This window comes from Passer domesticus, chromosome 2 (assembly GCF_036417665.1).
Source record: "Passer domesticus isolate bPasDom1 chromosome 2, bPasDom1.hap1, whole genome shotgun sequence".
Classification (NCBI taxonomy): Eukaryota; Metazoa; Chordata; class Aves; order Passeriformes; family Passeridae; genus Passer; species Passer domesticus.
In genome coordinates, this window is record NC_087475.1 from 116066869 (window position 1) to 116087220 (window position 20352).

General features: G+C 40.5%; 1 protein-coding gene across 1 annotated transcript; it reads left to right on the plus strand.

Moving 5' to 3' along the window:
- The first annotated feature begins 117 nt into the window (after window positions 1-117).
- Window positions 118-19716, plus strand: C2H21orf91 (chromosome 2 C21orf91 homolog). Its single transcript, XM_064410882.1, has 5 exons — window positions 118-321; window positions 700-829; window positions 13878-14393; window positions 17580-17642; window positions 18696-19716. Exons 2-5 carry the CDS (start codon window positions 706-708, stop codon window positions 18854-18856), a joined length of 864 nt encoding a protein of 287 aa, XP_064266952.1. The 5' UTR covers window positions 118-321; window positions 700-705; the 3' UTR covers window positions 18857-19716.
- Window positions 19717-20352: the final 636 nt, after the last annotated feature.

A 20352-nucleotide genomic window follows, 5' to 3' on the forward strand; every position in this document is an offset into this window, starting at 1 on the left:
GCCGGGCAGCCCCGGCCCCGCCCGCCCGCCCGCCCGCGCGGCGCAGACCAACTGCTGCGGGGGGAGCGCGGCCGCGCTCCGCCGCCCCGCCCGCTCCCAGGCCCGGACAAACCGGAGCTCCTGGCTGCTCCCGCTTCGCTGCCCAGCTCCGAGGCTACTCCAGCCTCCCGGGTGCTGCGGGGCGCGGTTCGAGCCCGCCGGTGTCCCCCGTGCCGCCGGGCCGTGGTGGCGGCCCGAAGCGGCGGGCGGTGCCCGGCGCCGAGAGCTCCGGCGGCGGCGCGGGAGGGCGGACAAAGCGGAGCGCGGCCGGGGCGGGCGGCGGTGAGCGGGGACGGCGCTGGGGTTCGGGATCGGGGCTGCGGTTCGGGATCGGGGTAGGATTAGCCGTAGGGGGTAGGGCAGAGCCGGGGATATCGCGGTGCGGGCGGTGGCGGGGCGTCCGCGCTGCTGGCGCGCGGAGGAGGGAGGGAGGAAGGAAGGGAGGGAGGAGGGGGCAGCGATGATGGAGCTGGTGATGGAGTTGCTGGGGAGCAGGACGGGATGGGACGGGGCAGCCTTCGGGCGAGAGAAGGGGGAAGTCTCGGGTCGCCGCTGTGCGGCCTGGCCTCAGTTTCTCTAGAGGGAAAACTTTGCCGGGACGCTCCCTTGCCCGTCCCGGGGCCCTCCCGTCACCCTCCCGTCCCTTGTCGCCCTCCCCAGGGCACTATGAACGAGGAGCAGTTCGTGAGCATCGACTTGGACGATGACAACATCTGCAGCGTGTGCAAGCTGGGCACCGAGAAGGAAACGCTCTCCTTCTGCCACGTCTGTTTCGAGCTGAACATCGAAGGTAGGACCGGCGGCAGCAGCCTGCCTCGGCCAGCCCGGCCGGGGGTGGGCGCGCAGCCGCCTCCTCAAAGGCTTCCGTCGGGTTGCGGGCGTGGAAACGTCTGTCTGTAGGTAAAGTTTTAAATCGGTTTGTTTTCTCGCTCGTTTCTGGTAAAGGTGGGTGCTGCTCCTCCAGATGTGAAGGTGAGCCCCCTCTTTCCAGAGCCGCTGGAGTGCCCTGGTGTTTATTCCATCTCCTGGCATTAGATCTCTGGTGTTGGACTTGGGATCTGAATCACGTTCTGCCTTTATTCAGAGGGTTTGCTCAATAGGGTCTGTGTGTAAAGCAAGCTTAAATTGCAAATTTTATAGCATGGTATTTGGGGTTTTTGGAAGCGGATCGCTTTGCTTTCACTAGATCTGCTCAGGGGAACGGAGTTTTTGTTTTCATAGTTTCTTTTTGAAATTATGACATAAATTTCAAAATTTATTTTTATTTTCATAAAATGTTAGTATGCGTAATGTGGTAAAACAGGGTTCATTATCAAAGCTTCCTAACGTCAGCAGATTGTAAAGTAGGAGTTCTTGCCATCTTTTAAAAGACTAATCTTACAGAACCATTTTGGCTTCTACAATAGTATTTTTAAAATTTTAAACCTGTTTTGGTAAAAAATTTCCCCACCTTGTTGCTTTTCTTCATGCGTGAATGAGCAGTAGATTATCTTTGTCCTTTTTTAAGTCAAATTGCTTGTCTTTGGAGCAACAAAGTAACTTCTTTCCCTTACATAAAGTGGTCTTCCCCAATTATATGTAGATATGACTACCCAGAGTAATTTATGGTGCTGTGAGGCAATTGAATATAAAGATCTCAACAGTGCTATGTGATTAGTCCCATCATTTCTGTTATCATTTCTTGATAACAGGTAGTAGATTTTTGTTGCTAGTAGAGGCAGTGTATTTCAATCTCACCACTACTTTGATACTTCAGAAGTAATTGCCGTGTTTTTTGTTTTTGTTTAGAGGAGACGTGCCTGTGTACTTGCAGTTTTTGTTGAAACTCAAGAGTAGCTGTCTAACCTAAGACAACCTGTCAGTCTGTTTGGGTTTTCTTTATTGCTTTAGAATGTTAGGTTTAGACTTCTCATTGTGGAGAGATGTTTCTCTCTCTAGTCTTTAAAAACATACCGACACAATGAGAATTAAGTGCTTCCATTACACTCCTAATGTAGTTTTGTTTTGAAAGTGTTGAAAGTGATAGAACACATTAAAAAATGCTGGATGGTTTCTGTGCTCTGTTGTTTGAGATAAGCTGTGGATTTGTCAAAGCTGCTTGTTATGGCTGTGACTTTACAAAGTGATCATGTGTTTTAAGTAGAATAGGTTGGGGTTTTTTGCTTTAAATAGCCTTGATGGTAGGAAAGACTTAATCTGTGCAAACCTTTGCATAATCTTCTAAATTTCCAGTTAATTTTAAAAGGAGGCTGCATGGAATAGAATAGTGATAAAAGCTTCCCTGAAGTGACACAGGCCATTGCAATTCTTTTATTTTGCATAATAAAAGTATACATATCTTTGATCATGTTAACATCAAAATGCCTCAATTTCTGATAAGTCTTTCTTTTGTGTGCCACTTTGAAAAGATGTACTGTTACTGCTCATAGGGAGGAGAGGCTTAAAGGTGGCAGAGGCTGTGTCAGTGACTTTTTATATAGAGTGATTATAAGGCTTTTTAGCTGAACTACTGCATGAGTCAGCTCTTTACCATACCTATGGTCACGCTTTTCCTACTTTTGATGTATCTCTACATTCCTGTATTTTTTTGGTGACAAAACCTCATTTTTATGTGTCTCAAATAAGTCTTTTGGCAGCCCTGGGTACAGCATGAACTGGGTAATTCACTAAAGCACAATGTTATATTGGATGTTTTCATACTGATCTCCTGGTTATGTTTTAATGGAGTTCAGATGCATTAAAACTTGTTGAACAGAATCAGCTGCAAGCTGCATCAACTCTTGTGGATGTGTTATCCCACACTTACAAGAGAGTGTCGATCTCGCTGATAGTTTGTCTTTTTATGTAGCATCATATTTAAAACTGTCAGCAATTAAAACCCATACATATATTAAGTATTTCAGGAAGTGAAGTAGGCAATTCTAAAAAGGTACTCATGCAACAGCTAAGACAGGCTTGCTCATTTTTGGTGTTGGTGTGCGTGTGGAACTGCTCCCTCAGAGAAGCAGGAAATAGCTGCTGTTGGAGAGCAGGCAGGCTATTAGTCACAGCTCAGCATCTTGCAGGATGCTTGAGTACTCCCACTGTTTGCAGCACCCTGTTAACTTCCATGTGTTAAGTGCTGGCTGACTTAATTGGAATGTATGGCACCTCTTCCATCTTTCCTGACCATGCAGTCTGCACCAGGAGCTGGCTTGGGATAGAAAGGAGTATTACAGATGGATGTGCAAGGGCTAGCAGTGGGCTTGGCAATCTTAGGTTTGCAATTCAATGATTTTGAAGATCTTCTCTGACCTAAATACACTTCTGGTTTGTGAGTCTAGGTATGAAATTCTGGAAGTAGGCTTCCCAGCTTTCTTTTTTTAGCAGGGCATCATATTAGCAAAACTGCTGAGGACAATTCTGTTTCCCTTCATGCCAGCAGCATGTGACTGCTTAAACCTGGACATGGCAAATCCATGTGCTGGGAACTGATGCAGCTGAACCCTTGAAACAGACTTTCTCAAGTGTCAGTGAACAAAATACTACAGAAATATATTTTACTTAGCTGCACTTAATTACAGTGTAATCTAGTGATGGTGAATCTTTGCAGCTCCTGGCATCTGTGAGTTCAGCAGCTGTACAAGTTTGCCTGTGTCTCAATGGTGATGTTGTTGATTGGCTTGGGTCAGTAAGAGGAGGAATTACAAATGGGGGAGTTGGAGACCATCCCCATCTCTAATAATGACTCATTTCTGGATCAGTGTTATGACATCTCTCAGCCCTTACTTTTCTGACATTGGAGTGTTTATTTGTAACCTTTATTATGTTTGGACAGTATCTTGGTAATGTTACATAACTGGGGGGGAAAATTGTGTTTCTTTTATAGTCATTTATAGAGAATACTGCTATACAGAAAGCTTAATCTGTCTTGGTTAAATAACTGCTGAATTTCTGTTTAAGGAAGTCAGTTACTGTGCCATAAACCCTTTGGTTTTCAGGTCTCCATCATGATTTTTCTAATAATAGATTTTTAATGTTTTAGTGAAATAAACTGTGATTATGCTTCTTACTAAGTTCAGTTGATTCACAGAAATGCTGGTTTGAGTGTAACTGGGAGATCATCTGTGGTGTCTGTTCCAGAATTTATTCAGGAGTGATACATGTGGATTATAGGATCTATTTCTTTGAAGCTGACTGAAAGAGTGATAGCAAGGGGAGAAGAAAAGAGAACGTGGGCATTGGAATTACTAAAGCTAATATGCAGGTTTAAACTTAATCCTGTTAACTGTCATCTGTCTTTCTTGAACAAGGAAAGAGTAACATGCTCAGTAGAGTTTAGTAGTTCTGGTCTTCAGTCTAAAAGGGGTGAGAGCAGTGTTGTCTCTGGAAAGGTCAGTATTTTTTTTTCCTGTTGCACTGGCTCATCCAGCTCACTTAGTTTGAGGATTCACGCTTAGGGAAGCTGAGTGTACCAAGCTACACCTAAATACTTCTGTTGCCAAACTAGCTTTTGTGTCTGAAGGTTCATAGTCAGATGATATAGCACAACAGAATGTTACAGTGCTTCTTAAAGTTTAAAATATGCAAAGTGCTTACATGTGTAATACTAAACTTTTTGAAAAATGAAGCTGATTGTAGACAGTGTTTTTAAGGTTGTACTTGGGGTTTAGAATATCCTGGTGGGCAGGATCTGCTGGACTTTAATGTTGGGCTTTGTTTGCCCTGTGCAGATGAAGCAAGCATCAGAGATGGTGCATTGTTTGCTTTTCTGAGTAGGTGTCACAGTAGTAATCAGTGGATTGAAACAGGAAATGTTTTGAATTCATATGTGACTGGTTTGCATAAGCCAGGAAATCATGTGTTGTGTGTTAGTGGAAACAAAGTTCTTCTTTTTAATTTCATTAGAATATGAGAAGATGATTAACTGAACTCTGCTAGCAGAGATACAGTACTAACAACAAATCTGCAGTTACCTCAAGGGTGGGGAGAAATGCATGGAAACTGAAAAATACACGCTTGTGTATGTATAAAAACTTGTCTTTAAATGTATACATCAACAAAACAAAATCCTCTGTCTGAATATGGTGTTTTGAAACTCCACTTGTAGTATTTCCAAGTTGTGGATGCTGCATCCCTAGAAGCGTTTTACGGACAGGTTGGATGGAGCTCTGAGCAACCTGGTCTAGTGGAAGGTGTCCCTGCCCATGATAAGGGGCTGGAATGAGATGATCTTTAAGGTTCCTTCCAGTCCAAACTAGTCTTTGACTGTGCATCACCCCTCACACTGCAGCAGCCAGAGGGTCCTGCCTGTGGTGCTGCTTAGAGGTGGTCAGGTTTCTTCCCATGGAAAGGCATTGCAGAAGGCAGCTGTCTCCTGGGATCCTCTGGACACCTGTGGAAATCCCGGCTTCAAGAACTAATGCTTCAATGTTTTTGTTTGAACATCAAACTTGGAAGTCTATAACAATTATAACTTAACGTTTGCATTACTTTACATAGTGTATCTGTCTTTAACTGGATTTATGCTGGTATTTCTTAATGCAGAGTTATTTTAAAACCTGCATTTCCTCACATTCAAGAGTTGTAACAGAGACAGATGGTAATAGAAGTGGAAAATGTGATTGTTTGAGATGTTTTTTTACTCTTTTGCTGTCCAGTTCTGCTGATTACAATAACATCTTGGACGATGCTGGCTGACAAGCAAACTGGCTCACTTCCATTTCTGTTTAGAGCTCAACAGCTGAATAGCAAATCACAGTTCCCATCCCAGGTGCTGTAATATAAGACAGTGTAAGTACTGGGCATCCATTCCCCTGATTTATCTTGAGGTAGTTAGGTTTCCATGGTCCTTTAAAGTGCTGATAGACTCAGCTTTTGAGACAATTTCAGCATCAGGTTAGTGCATCTGAGTCTCCAGGCTGAGACAAGGATGTTGTAAATAAATCTGTCTTACCACATAGCTTTTTTCCTCTTAAGGTCTACAAAATCTTGTATAATATTCTCATTCTGTGTTCATTAAAAAAAAAAAAATTAAAAGGAGTAGGTGGGTTTAGTTGTTGCAAACTGTAAGCACACAAATTTCATTTTTTTTTCCTTTTTACACCATACAGAAGAATATCTCGCTGAAATAAAATGTGTTGTAAGGTATCGTTGAAACAAGTGGAAATCATTGATTTAATTCTGTTCCAGAATATTACACATCCTTATTTTTTCAGTGTTAATGAAATGATAAACACTAAAATAGATTATTCTGGCAATAAAAACTAAAAATTTCCATCGTTGCCCTTTAGACTAGATAGATGAGAACTTATTTCAAGGTAACATTTGCAGGCCAGGGGTATGACTCATTTCTGCAAAGTTGAATGGACATGTGAAATTAGCTGCAGTTTCCACTAAAACTCATAACTACAAATTCAAGTCTGAGCATGATTGGAGATGCTGTTCTTACTCTGAATGCTGTACAAGTACCACTGAGCAATGTCAAGCTGTGAAGCTGGTTCAGTAAATACGTTTTTGCATTCTTAGTGTGCAAATTTGGGAGGTTTGTCCATGCAAACAAGATAATTGAGTATTTATGTTACCTGGTATCATCCAGACTGCAGAAATACCAGTTTATGACTTCCACTCTCTTCTAGGTCTATTTAACTGATTTTTCTTACAAAGTGTGTGGCATAATATTTTCAGTAGTGAAGTTTTCATCAGAGTGCATTACTTTGTTTAATATAGTAGCAAATTCTTCTTAGTAAAGTAGTTTATAAGGAACATGATTTTTGAAAATATATTTAAGGGGCCAGCTGAACTTCTGTTCTGTCTGATATTTTTGCTCTGTGCTAAAATACAAATGAGCTGATAGGAATGAAGTGGGAGGTGATTTGTGTGCACACTTGATGTATGGAAAGTACTGGCATTATCATATGAAAGCGAGGAGAGAACTTTAATTTATGAACAAGATAATATCTAGTATTTGCAAAGTGTCTGGTTTTAGAAGTTAATGAATGGCACTGGCATTTTCCTTCTAGCCAGTCTAATAAATCATAAGATTTAACTCTCAAATGAGATTGCATGTAAACCCTTAAAAATAGCAGTTGGCTTTACATCTTGTCAGGCAGATGTACTGGAGATACACATCTCTAATGATCCTGCTTTCCACTGTTGGCAGAACTGTACAGCTGAAGAGTACCAGGTTTTTGTCATTTAGACATGTAGATAACTTGTTGTCTTAGGTTATCATGGGCTACTTTTGTCTTATGCGTTTTGAACAGGTCTTGGGATCTGCTTTTCTGGGAACCCCCCTCTTTCAGCACTCTTGGTAAACAGCCTATGCAGCAGTGGCTTAAAATAGATAAGACATGAACATTGAATGTCTTGTGAAGCCTTTCTGTCTGCTGCAGGTAAACCACACTGGAGTGTTGGTATTTTTGGGTTTGGATTAGGTACTCAAGATGGTAGTTTATGTTTGGATTTAAGTGTTTATTATTTTTTATTAGTAAAACAGTCTCACTATTGTGAGTTTGGCAGTTTTTTATTAGAAGGTACAAAATGGTTAACAATTTTTTGTTGCAAGGTTTCTTAAGACTAAACTATTCAATTAGGAACTGACACCTAGATTTATTTTTTTTAACTTAGTAACTGATTTTAAAGAGTCCACAATGCAGACTTTTTTGCTCAATTACAAGATGCCACCCAAACCCATGAAGAAGAAGGAAGAAGAAGCATGAAGAAGAAACTCAGGACGACGCTCTGTGCTCTCTATCTTGCTTCTATTCACAACATACTAAAAATTTCAAAACTTAAATTTCTCACTAAGTGATACACCTACACTACTCTCTATGATTTATTTCACACTTTTGTGGATTCTAGTATATTTTGAAGTCTAGGAAACTTTCTCCATGAATGAGGGTCAAAGTTAGTGCTCCCCTGGGGGTCAGGACACCCCAGAGCAGAGAGAGAAATATTCCCGGTGCTCTGTGTTTCCACACTGGAGCTCATCTGAGCTTTGTGTTCCTAGTGGACACTCACAGATGTCCGGGAGCTGTTCCATGAGCTGGCTGAACATCCCTGTTTACAGAGTGCTCCTGAGGTGGACAGCTGAGGGGAGCAGCAGCTGGAACATCTGGGAACACACACTGAAGACCAGGGCTCTGAAAGTGGGCAGCCACAGGGAGGGGTTCTTGCTTACTGTAGGATTAAAGGAGAAGAGCAGAGATGCCTGTGACAAACCCCTCTGGAGCTCACTGTTTCAGGTGAGGTGAATTGTGCCTGAGAAGCATTGCTTCACTGGCTGTGAAGGCAGGTCTCCACAGCTAACTCAGACTGGAGGCAGAAGATATGATCAGGTATAAACCTTACTCATAATTATTTGTAAATTCTTCAAAGGGGCTTTAAGTAACTAATGGTGTAGTTCTAACTCATCATTGACTATTCATGTTTCTACAAGTATTCCTGTTTATTTTAGTTCATATTACATTCAGGGGGGATTTTCTACTTCAGCTGCTATTCACCATTGCAAAAAACAATTAATTTACAGCAGTACATTAGGAAATGCTAAGAAGGGAATGTAGGCTTTCTTTAACATTATTTCCAACTGATGGATCTGAAAGACCAAATAAGAAGTTTGTGTGTTTGCTTGGTTGTTTTAAAAGAATACCAAACAAATTTTAAAAATCCCACTGTTGAAGATAAGCAAGTTAATGATCACTGATTTATTTTTTTCTATAGAAACATTTGTGAAGGGATGTGGAATTATCTTGGTATTCAAGAATATTCCTTTTAAATTGTGCTTGTTGATTACTACTATAACTTCCAAATAGGACAACTCTTCTAGCCAGCTTTATATAAACATGAGCAAACATTTCACTTCTAGTTCTATGTCTTTATAATGAAGAAGAGTTACACGTAGTTCTCAGTGAATCAGTTGCAAAGGCAGAAATAGTCTTTGTAGGTTTCTTACCCTCAAAAAAGCCAGAAAGCAAAAAACTTTTAATATGATGGAAACTAATTTACTTTCAATTACAAATGCCTTAAAATGGGGTAGAATTTGTTGAGATGTGATTGCTCACCTGGTTATCTTGTAAATATTCTCCTTGCTCTCAGCTACTTTACAGTTATGAATAAATAGAAGTTACAAAAATGTGTATTAAACTGCCTGATTGCTAGTCATGCATTTAGAAAATTACTTTGTAGGAGTGGATTAAGAGTCATGTTGACAGGCTGCCTTGCATAGCTTATGAATTGAAAGTCAGGGTTTGGGTTGAGGTTTTTTTTGCCTAAGCATTCGGCACTTATGTAGGCAGTCTGTTCTTCGAGTCAATATACAAAGATATTGTTGAGTGATACGTTCATGTTTCATCTAGGACACATGAGTTACTAGAATCAGAAACAAATAATGGATTGTAAGCAGTTATGTTGTTTTATGACTTGTCTGGAGGTTTGGCATCAGCCCGTGAATCATGTGCACTTGCGGAATGATCTCTGGCATGAGCTTGTTTCCTAATAGCATCTGTGCTGTCTTAAGTTTGTTAGATATGGTCTTCTAGATATTGGTGAATTTTGTGGGATTTTTTTTCCCCTGCAGATTAAACTTTTCTTCTCGGTGTGGTTGTTGGGTTGGGTATTTTTGCTGCTTTTTGAGGGCTTTTTCCCCTTCTCTGAAAAAGTAAATATGAAGCTTAGGGTGTACTTGGACAGAGTCTGCAATCCTGTTCTTGGAAAGTAAGACTAGGAGCAAATGTACACACCTGCAAATGGGGGAGTAGGGGGGTAAGTCGATGGTTTTATGATTGCAGACTTGAAGAATCAGACAAAAGGTAAGAAAGATTGAGGTTGATATTAGCAAACAGAAATGTGGAGACAGAACCGAAACCATGTGAAAGTCCCCAAAACTCACAATAGCTGTTTATCAAAATTACAGTATTGCTTCTTGTTTTGTACAGAAATCTTGCCATGCTTTATTCATCTGTTGGTGTATAGTGTTGAATAAAGCAATAAAACTGAATCATTTCTATATATCACTTGTCCATGCCAGCTCACCAGATTGTAGCTTTTTCTGCAGTTGTGATGAAGGGAAAAATATGAAGTAGTCTGAGTGGAGTATGAAATCTTCTGGGAAAAAAATGGACATCTTTTGTGCCTCATAAGGCTGATGGTATTGCCCACAACAGAAGGATTTGTTCCAAAGAACCATACCCTAGCTTGCTGTAATTCTGGTGTGTGGTTGTTAGTTTGTGCTGGCACAGCAGCTGCTGTCCCTGCTCAGCTCTTCCAGAAGGTTGTGGCTGATGTTCTCTGCATAGGAAAGGACTAATTGTCACCTTAGGACAAAAGAGAGATTGATGGTTGTTTTGGTTTTGCGTGTGATTGTTACAGTAAAAATCCATTCCAGTTATATGAAAGCTGAAGCAGGTTTGTTAGCAGTTCTCTGCAAAACTGGTTTGGATTTGCACATTTTCAGTTCCTTACTTTATTCAAGATTCCTTAGATAGGACCCCTTTGGAGGTTTTACAGTGGAATAGAGAAGGGGTAGGAATGTAAATTCTGGTCTTGTATACTGGAAGTATTTTGTAATAACCTGCCCAAGCTCAGAAAGAGGGACATTGTGGCTAATGTGTAGCATATAAATAGCAAAGCTTAAACTCTTGAAGTAGTATGGGTTTTTTTTCTTCTGTAATAATTGCTCATTTCAGGCACTCTATTACTGAGTTCAGATAAAACAGATCTCTTTGAGCAGCTTGCCTTTAGAATGGGCAATGTTACCAATGTTCAGAACTCTTAAAAGATAAATTCATCAGAAGGAAAGACTTAAACAACCTTGAGCTTAAGACTAGGACATAATTCATTTGGGGGCTTCATGAGGTCATGCTGCTCTCATTCTTTCTTTGTGTAACAATTTGTGTGTTGGCTATTTTGTGTGGTCTCATGCTCGTCTCCTACAAGTAACATTTGTACAAGTAACATTTATTCTCATTGAAATAATGAAGTATCCTCAAAGGAATTTCTTTTTTAAAGTGATACGGTCAGTATTCTGTCATTTGTTGTGCGGGTGTGTTTGTTAGGTGGGTTCCTGAACATTATTGTATGGAAAATTGTGCAAAACATGTTTTTCAGCCCATTGATTCTTTTCTGTAAGTAAAATAAAGCACTATGAGCAGCAGTGAAGTAGAATGTTGAAGAATCACTTGGGTAAAGCAAGTAACATTTAACAAATCACTCTAGTTTTCTAGGGTTTGTAGTGTTGTGAATATATTTGCCTTATAATTTCACTTGACAGTGTTTGCTTTCCCTTAATGGCTTAAAGACTTAAGGTTTCCATTATGCTACTTGAGTTAAGCAGGCTTGCTCTATTTAAATGGTGCTGATAAGTCATGAAAACAAATTACTTGTCTTTCTTGTTTCAATAGAAATGTTTGTTGGGTTTTTTTAAGTCTCTGTAAAGATAGAGAGGTAAAATAGCATTGCAAGTAGGCAGCAGATAATACAGAGTTTAAGATAAGTTGGTGAGTATTCATTTGCTGAAAGAGGTTGAAAAATATTTTGAGGTGTGGAGTGAGAATCTTTACTGCCCACTGAAAGGAGGCACAGAGTACCCCCTTACTCCTGGAGTAAAGAGTGTACTTAACTCCAGAACTTCCTTCTTAAAAGTTGCCTCTGGTTAGTATGTGAGTTTTGTTTCTTCTAATGGTTACCTCATGAACAGAAGGAACATCTGTTTTCATGACTTTACCTTTTTCCTCTAGTGCCAAGAACAAAATTAATTCCACTAGTGTTTTCTTCTATTTTCCAGTTTTTTGGACATTTTTGCCCCATAAATTGTGTGCACTCTCAGAAACTCAGCCAGAAAATCATGCACTTAAGTTTCAGTGCTGCCCAAAGAGTGGAAAATCAGCAATTTGTAATGGCTATTCTAGATGTTTGAACTCCCCAGCTTCAAACAGCAGATACCAGCAAGTGAGATAATCAAAATGAAGTGCTTGGATTTGTTTTCAGTTTCATATTAAAAATTTTACCTTTACAGATTAGCTTTGAGATTAGTGTGGGATTTTGTGGGATTCAGTAATTTAACGAAAACATTGTATCACTTTTTAATTGCATGGGATGGGGAGATTACACTTTACCAGAAGAATTTAGGAGGGTAAATCAACTATAACATGTGGCTTTGTTCTAATCATCTGTAAATGTCTCTGTTACCAGGTTTTGTTACGTTGCATTTCACGGTTTTTCTTTTATTTTAATCACTTTTAATGGCTAAAAGATAGGATTGCTGCAGGTTGCTTCATGTTGCCTAGATTGAGATCCAGTTACATTGTTTGTTGTTTTAAATACTTTGACATTAAGCACTTTCAACCTCTGGTTTACAGGCATGTTATTGTTATTTGCAGTGACAAACTTGTTAGACAGAATTGGTTTTCATTGTATTGAGACCCTCCCAAGTAATAAATGGGTACTGAGATAAATGACAAACTGTTTATTATTCTGGACTTGGATTCTGAATCTACTGTGTACGTGAAGAAAAATAAATATCCACTGAAGTTGCAGAAAGTCATTTTGTACTGGGGCACTATTAACTTTCTGGAATAGTCATTTCTCATACCATCTGTGTTCACTCACCAACTGCAGATCTTCACAGATTGTGTTCCTTTTTAACCTGTCAATCACTAGCAGTTACTTAGAGGTTTAAGTTACCTGCTGTAGCTATTTGAACAGTCTTTGAGGGAGGATGAGCAAAAAGGAGAATAAACATCCATCTTGTGTGATGTCATGGTTTAACCCCAGTGGGATGGGGAGAGAATTTCGGCTTGTGGGTTGAGACAAAGACAGTTTCAAAGGAAGAGCAAAAGCTGCCCGTACAAGCAAAGCAAAATAAGGAATTCATTCACTGCTTCCCACGGTTGGGCAGGTGTTCAGCCATCCCCAGGAGAGCAGAGCTCTGTCATGCATAACGGTGACTTGGGATGACAAACGCCATCACTCCAAACATTCCTCCCTTCCACCTTCTTCCCCCAGCTTTATACAATGAGCACGATGCCATATGGTGTGGAATATCCCCTGGGTCAGTTGGGATCAGCTGTTCCACCTGTGTCCTTTCCCAGCTCCTTGCATGCCACCAGCCCACTCATCTGGGTGGTGAGAGAGGCAGAGAGGGCCTTGACTGTGTAAGCCCTGCTCAGTGATAATGAAAACACTGCAGCACAAATCCAAAACACAGCCTCATATTACACTGTGATAAAAATTAACTCTATCCCAGCCAAAACCAGCACACCTCAAATGAATTTCAGGACAGTTTAATGTTGGCAAGCGTTGACAGTATTAGAACTTGCTTCCCTAGCTAGGCTGCAGGCTTGTACCAGTGTAAAATAATAAACTATGACAGAAATCTGAGCTACGTTTGACCACTTGAATGAGACAAGGCTGCACCCTGCAGTATTTGAGCAGATGGCTCATAACATTATGCATAGAAGATGGGAGCTTGTATTAGTGCTGTCAGACTGCTCTTCAGATCGTTCTATACAACTTGCTGGTACACAGTTGGGTTTATTTTACTTTTGCAGCTTATACACTTGTGTGTAGGGGGGATGCAGCATGTGTGGAGTTGTCACTGTGCTTCATCTCTGTCACCGTGCAAGAGGCACACGCTGAAGTCCTGCTCCAGAGATTATGGTGTGCAAAACACTTTGCGTGACAAGGACTCAAGCCTGAGGGAAAGTTCACAAATTTTGCACTGTGAGGTACCCTCGTTTGTTTCAGCGGTAAGATTGTTAGTAGGAAAGCATCACTAAAGTTTTTGTTTTCTTGGTTGCTTGTGAATAAAAGATATTAAAAAATTAGCAGTAAGTGAACTTCTTTCTATTGTGTCTTTACAGGAGTACCAAAGTCAGATCTTCTACATACAAGATCTTTAAGGGGGCACAGAGACTGCTTTGAAAAATTCCACTTAATAGCAAATCAGGACTGTCCACGATCAAAGCTCTCTAAAAGTCCTTATGCAGAAGTAAAAAATATCTTGAGCAAAAAAATTAACTGGATCATACAATACGCACAAAACAAGGATTTAGACTCTGATTCTGAAAGCTCAAAACCATCCCAACACCAGCTTTTTAGCTTCAGACATCAGACTGATAGAAAATTACTCCCACAGTTTGACTCCCCAGTACCTAGATACTCTGCAAAATGGATAGATGGGAAATCTGGAGGCATCTCAAGCTGCTCACAGACTCTGCTGGAACCAAGAGAATCCACTGATTTCAGACTCGGTGCTACCTTCTGCTGCAGCAGCGTTTTGTGGTCCAACCGCAGCCAGGTCCAGAAAGCTGAAAAAGCTGAAGGTGATTCACTTGCCAGTGTTCATAGGAGACATCCTCAACACAGCAAGGAGGAACGTGAGTATACATCCATTTACACACAGCCTAGCAAGCAAGGGCGTTCTTTCTGATACCTATTGACCACTTCATATCTCCACAGAGCATTAGTTCTCGTCCTGAAGTCCAGCATGTAAAATCTGTGGGGAAAAAAAGAGCTACCTGGCTGAGCAAATAGGGTGGTTTGGCTGGTGTTTTTTGTTTTGTGGGTTGTTTTAATTTTATTCTTAGCTGTAGCCCAGTGTGATACAGGACATGTCTAATTTATGCAAAAAATTTTATTTCTGTATGTCATTCCTGAGAGTTGCACAGCCCTTGCTGTGGAGGTAGAGGTTACTCAGCTCCTTCAAATCTCTCTCTTATTAAATTTGCACAGTGCCCTGAATTACATTTCACAGAGACCTGCCCTAAACAGCAGAGGAAATTAGAGGTCGTGTAGCAGAACAAACTTGTGAAATAATAGTAGCAGACTTTCCAGTGCATTTTACTGGATTTGTTTTTCCCTTGTGTTTGTTGAGCATAAGAAACTGGGAAGACCTTTCTGTCACCATGTCCTCTTAAAGGCTCTAGCAGAAAACCTGAACTATCTTTTGATGACTGTGGTGATGGTGAAAATAACAGAAAATTAGTTTCCCTGTTAAGAAGATCACTAGGAGAAATCTTTAGAAAAAGCTAGGGTATTTTAGTGCCTCTAGAATCAGGCTCCGTGAAATGTGTTAGGAATAGATTCCTGGAGGTATGTGCTGTTATCATTCTGCTTTTTAGGCAGTACTTGGTCCTGAACTGGTGTATGTCCACTCTTACATTTGTAGATGAGGAAAGTAATTGGAGAGGTTTTCTGAATTTCAAAAGACCTGAGAAAGAAAACAAAAACACTGATAAAATATTCCAGGGAAAAACAGGTGATGAAAAACAAGGTCATAATGGAATCAGAATGTCAGAAGAGTCAGAGAAAGAGGTACTGTAAAAAGTTGGAATTGGCTTCTTTAGCCTCCCTTTTTTTTAACAAACTGACAACTCTGTCCTTGCAAAGCTGAGTCATTTCTCATTCTTTATGAAAGGATTTTACTTAACTGCTGCATGATGTGTCATGTTGCATTTGTAGTGAATTAGTAGCGTTAAAGCCATAAATCACAGCAGATACACTGGGCTGTTTGACCACCTGTCCACTGGAGTCATAAATTGGGATTACATAAATCAGGACAGCATATAACAGAGGAATTATGGAAGCTTGACCTGGTTTATGAGGTTGTCTAACTGAAATTAGTGACTTGGAATTTATCTCCAGTCTTTGATTTCAGGATGCAGACCTAAATCTGCACTGAGCACAATAACAGGTTTTTTCTTCTGACTACATAATACAGCGTTGAGGCATTTTTGCTTGTATCTTGCAGTATTTACCTTTAAAAGGCATTCATTTGGAGGCTCTGTGATTAAGCTTGTATGTTACATGTAAACTTAGAATGCCAGAATTAGGTACCTTCTTACTGCAAAACTTTGTCTTAACATAGCTGTCTACTGAAAAAAAAGCATTAATGGAAATGTAAATAGCTTGGCCAGTATTTTTTCAGTTTGCCTCAGCTGTGGATAGAATAATATTTTATTATTTAAATTCAGCACTCTGTTCCTTCTCCCTTTCCCTTCTGTATCAGAATAATGTGCCATGAAACAGTCCTGTCCAAAACACTAACATGAAACATGTGAACCAGTCTGTCTGCCAGATGACAAAATGTTAATGAAAATACTGAAGAATGGGCAATTAGCCTCCTACCACTGGGTATGAAAGGGGGAAAAATCTTGACATTTTTAGCTGTTAATAATTATATTAAATTTGGTCAGGGTTTTTATGGTGTTTAAAGGGTGGTAAAGTGTGAGAAGGGATTTTTCAAGTTTATTGATAGCTGAAGGTAGGAAGGAGCACCATTTTACCTGATTGAAGGAGGAGAAAGGTGAATCTGCTTTATTCTTAGCTGGGATTATGTCTCAAGTACCAAGTCTTAGCTGTTGCCAGCTTCTTTGGTTTGGCAGTACTGTTAGCAGTTTAACATCCCACAACTGCCAGCTGTGAGAAAGTTTGAAAGGGAAGGCTTAGGATAATCAAATAATCCAGTGGGTAGCTAAAACCCATCTTTTTCAGAATTCAGGACTTTAAATTTGCCATGTAGAAACCTTCTGCACAGAGAAATCTCTGGAAAAAAACTGCAGCATCGTTTTTTCTCTCAAGTATGTAATGAGAGCTTTGCTAAGCTGCAGCAGAAACAGCTTTGCTGAAGTTTAAAAACAGTATTTTAGAGTTGCAAGGTCTAAAAGCTTGTGCCAGTGCCCAGTAGCCCCTGTGGTGTTCAGATTGTCACTTTTCACTGTGGTGACAAGGGCATCTCGGCAGCAGCCATGGCACCATGTGTGTCCACTGCAGGGTTCAGGGAATCCTAGGAAGCAGGCCAGTGCTTCCCTGCTGTTGATCAAGGACAATGAAGAACACTTTCACAGTTCCCTCCTCTGAGGCTTAATGTTTATTTTCTATGAGGGTGATTAATGCACAACCTGAGATCAGAGAAGGGCTTTTGAATGATATAGAGGATCTTATAGTTCTCACCAGGAGCACAGAAGGAAACCTGTTTTTATATGCTGGTCTTCATATCGAGCCAGGATTGTCCTTCCTCATTTGTCACTGAGATACTCAGTGCAAACTGTGCAAGTTATTCCTGTATGCATAAAGCACAAACCTTGATAACCAAAACAGGGAGCCACATGCTGAAAATTCTGTTAGGAAGTTGCTTCTTGCAGGCTGGGAAACATAGCAGGACTTACCTCAGTACTGTCCCCTTTGAATTGTCCACAATTAAACAGATATGCTTTCATGGGTTACACTGGGGAAATCATGTTTTGCAGTCAGGGGAGGGTATAGTATTCAAATGTGCCAAGCAGTTGTGACTCTGGATGCTACTGTTTTCAGGGCTTGATTTTCCACCTTTTTGACATTGAAGAGAGGGTTTTCTAATGGAGTAAATCCTTGTCTGTGTCAACATTAAAAAGAGAATTTTCAAACTTTCCCCAAATCACTGATAAGTACTGCTGTCTCTGACTTATGGCCACGCATCTGTTGATTATTAGGATGCAAACAGGAGAAATCTTGAGAAAATAGAAGTCTGCTTAGGGATGCTTATGTGATTTTGGTAGTAGTAATAACAGATTTTATTGTTGCAGTGACTACAATGACTGTAGGAGAGTTAAAACAACTTAATGAAAAACTGCTCAAGCAAATCCAGGGTGAGAATTTTTCAATACTCTTTGTTTTGGGTTTATGGTGCTTTGTCATAAAAAAAGGTCTGGTTTTAAAAAAGAATTTTTGATTACCTTTCTGTCAGTTAAGTTTTTAACTGATGTCTCTTGTTTTGCATGGAAATGTGTGATATAGAGAGATTTCTAGGTGCTTTCATTACATAATCTGCTTTGGTGCTGCAAATTGGCACAGTATTCTCTTTAAGAATTTGACTAGAACCATAGAATTGTTAAGGGTCATTGAAAATGACCTTCAAGATCATCAAGAGCAGCCATTAACCCAGCACTGCTAAGGCCCCCACAAAGCCAAGTGGTTCCTAAATGCCACGTCTCCATGTCTGTTAAATCCCTCCAGGGATGGTTACTCCACCACTTGCCTGGGCAGCCTGTTTCAGTGCATGACAACCCTTTCCATGAAGAAATGTTTCCTAATATCTAATCTAACTTCCCCTGGTGCAAACAGGCCATTTCCTCTCATGCTGTCACTTGTTACCTGGAATAAGAGCCTGATCCCACCTGGCTTCACTCTCCTGTCAGGCAGTTGTAGAGAGTGATAATGTCCCCCCTGAGCCTCATTTTCCCCAAGCTGAGCCCCCTCGGCTGCTCCTCATCACACTTATGCTGCAGATCCTTCCCCAGCTCCGTTGCCTTTCTCTGGACACGCTCCAGCACCTCCATGTCCTTGCTGTGAGGGACCCAAAACTGAACACAGGACTGAGGTGTGGCCTCACCAGTGCCCAGCACAGGGGGACAATCACTGCCCTGGTCCTGTTGCCACACCACTGCTGATCCAGGCCAGAGTCAGCTTTGTTTTCAGTTCTAAACTGATCCACCTTGGCTCAGGTTGTCTATAACTAGAAACGAAGTGATGCTGTTCTGTTTGCAATGCGTACAAAGCTGTGCTGGAACCAGGAAAAGCAGAGCTCCTGCACATGATCCCCCTTAAATGTCTGTGCCTCTTCCCCAGTGTTGTTTGTTGCTGCTTCCTAAGCCTGTGTCAGTCCAGGGACCGAGTGCATTGACCCAGTGCTGTTGTTGCAGATGTGTTTGAGGAGCTGGCACAGCAGGTCCAGGAGAAGGACTCCCTGGCCTCCGAGCTCAACGTGCGCCACATCGCCATCGAGCAGCTGCTGAAGAACTGCTCCAAACTGCCCTGTCTGCAGATGGGAAGAGCAGGGATGAAATCCAACGTCCCCATATAAAGGGAAACAACTTCCATCCCCCTAGAGCAAGCTGTCCCTAACAGCATTGATAACCATTAGGTACAGCTGCACCCATATTTAGAAGCTTTTGAGAAAACTTGGGCAGCTTTCTCTTTGTATTCGTAATCCGTGGGAAGTCTTATTCCACTTTGGGTTTAACAAAAAGGGCAAATATTTTGGGTATTAAAATCTGCTGTATTAAGGTTTATTCACATTTGGGGATTATTATTTTTTCCCATAACTACGCATGAGCCTTGAAATGAATTCTGTGTTTTGTTTATGATAAAATTGTTTCTAGCAAAGAATGACCTGAAGCCTGTAAACCTACCTCCTTCATATGGAGGACAAAACAAAAATTTGTCTTTTGATCAGGTCTGATCCTGTTACATCCAAGAGAGCTTTAAGGGGAGAACAGTATTAATGAAACTCATGTTTTCTTATTTATTATGAGCAATATTTTATTATTGAAATTTTATACTAAATAAATATCACTATTTTAGGTACTTTTCCAGATCTCTTTATAAAATGTCTGAGTTACTCTGTGTAACGTTTATGCCTTGTGTATGATTGTTTATCCTTTTTCAGGTCTGTATCTTTCATGATACAATTTTAAAAAGTATTGTTTCCCAAAGAGATGAATTTCACATGTTGAAAAAAAAACTCTAGTGGTGTATCAATTATTTTTATCAGCTTTATAACTGAAGAATTTGGTTCATGAGATGTTTAAAAAAGCACAGCACTTGCTTTAAATTAAAAAAGAATCCATACTTTGGTTTTAATGCATAGAAGTTGTTTTATATGTGTGGAATTTTCAATGCTGAAAAATTACTTTGATGAAACTCAATAAATTTGTAATACTACACTGCCTTGTTATGATTTCTTTATAAAATTGGATCAGACTGATAAAATGTTTTAATTTTGAAAGGCAAGTAGCAATGATGCGTAATAAATCAGAAGAGCCTTTGTGTTTTTTAAACTTATATCAGTCTACCATGACAAAAAATCTTAGTTTCTGCCAAAAATACTGCAGGGCTGCATTTGAGTAGCTGAAAGTTGCTGAATTGCACTGAAAATATCTGGGGGAGGATGGAATGAGTGGAAGATACAGATGTACACACAGAAAAAAAGTTAAATTGTCTATGTGCTTTTAGCTCTTTAAGTGAAAATGGAGTAACTTCTATAGCTGAGCTGAAAGCATGACTAGCATGAAGAAAGGTTTAGGTTTGGTTTTAAACTCAAGCTGAGAAATAAGCCGAAGTTCAGAGTAGGTTTATTGACTGGCCTATGTATAGTGATAACTGGATGTCATAGGACAGGTTTTATTTGTGTTTTTATTAATTTTTTATTGTTTTCTTCCATATCCTCCAGCTGTTCCAAAGCCCCTCCACAAATGCATGAGTAGGGACTTGAGCTTGTCTGAGTATTTTGTGGTCCAGGAGAGGAAATAAGAGCTGGAGGTGGAGGTGACGGAGAATCACAAGCTCGTCCTGGAGAAG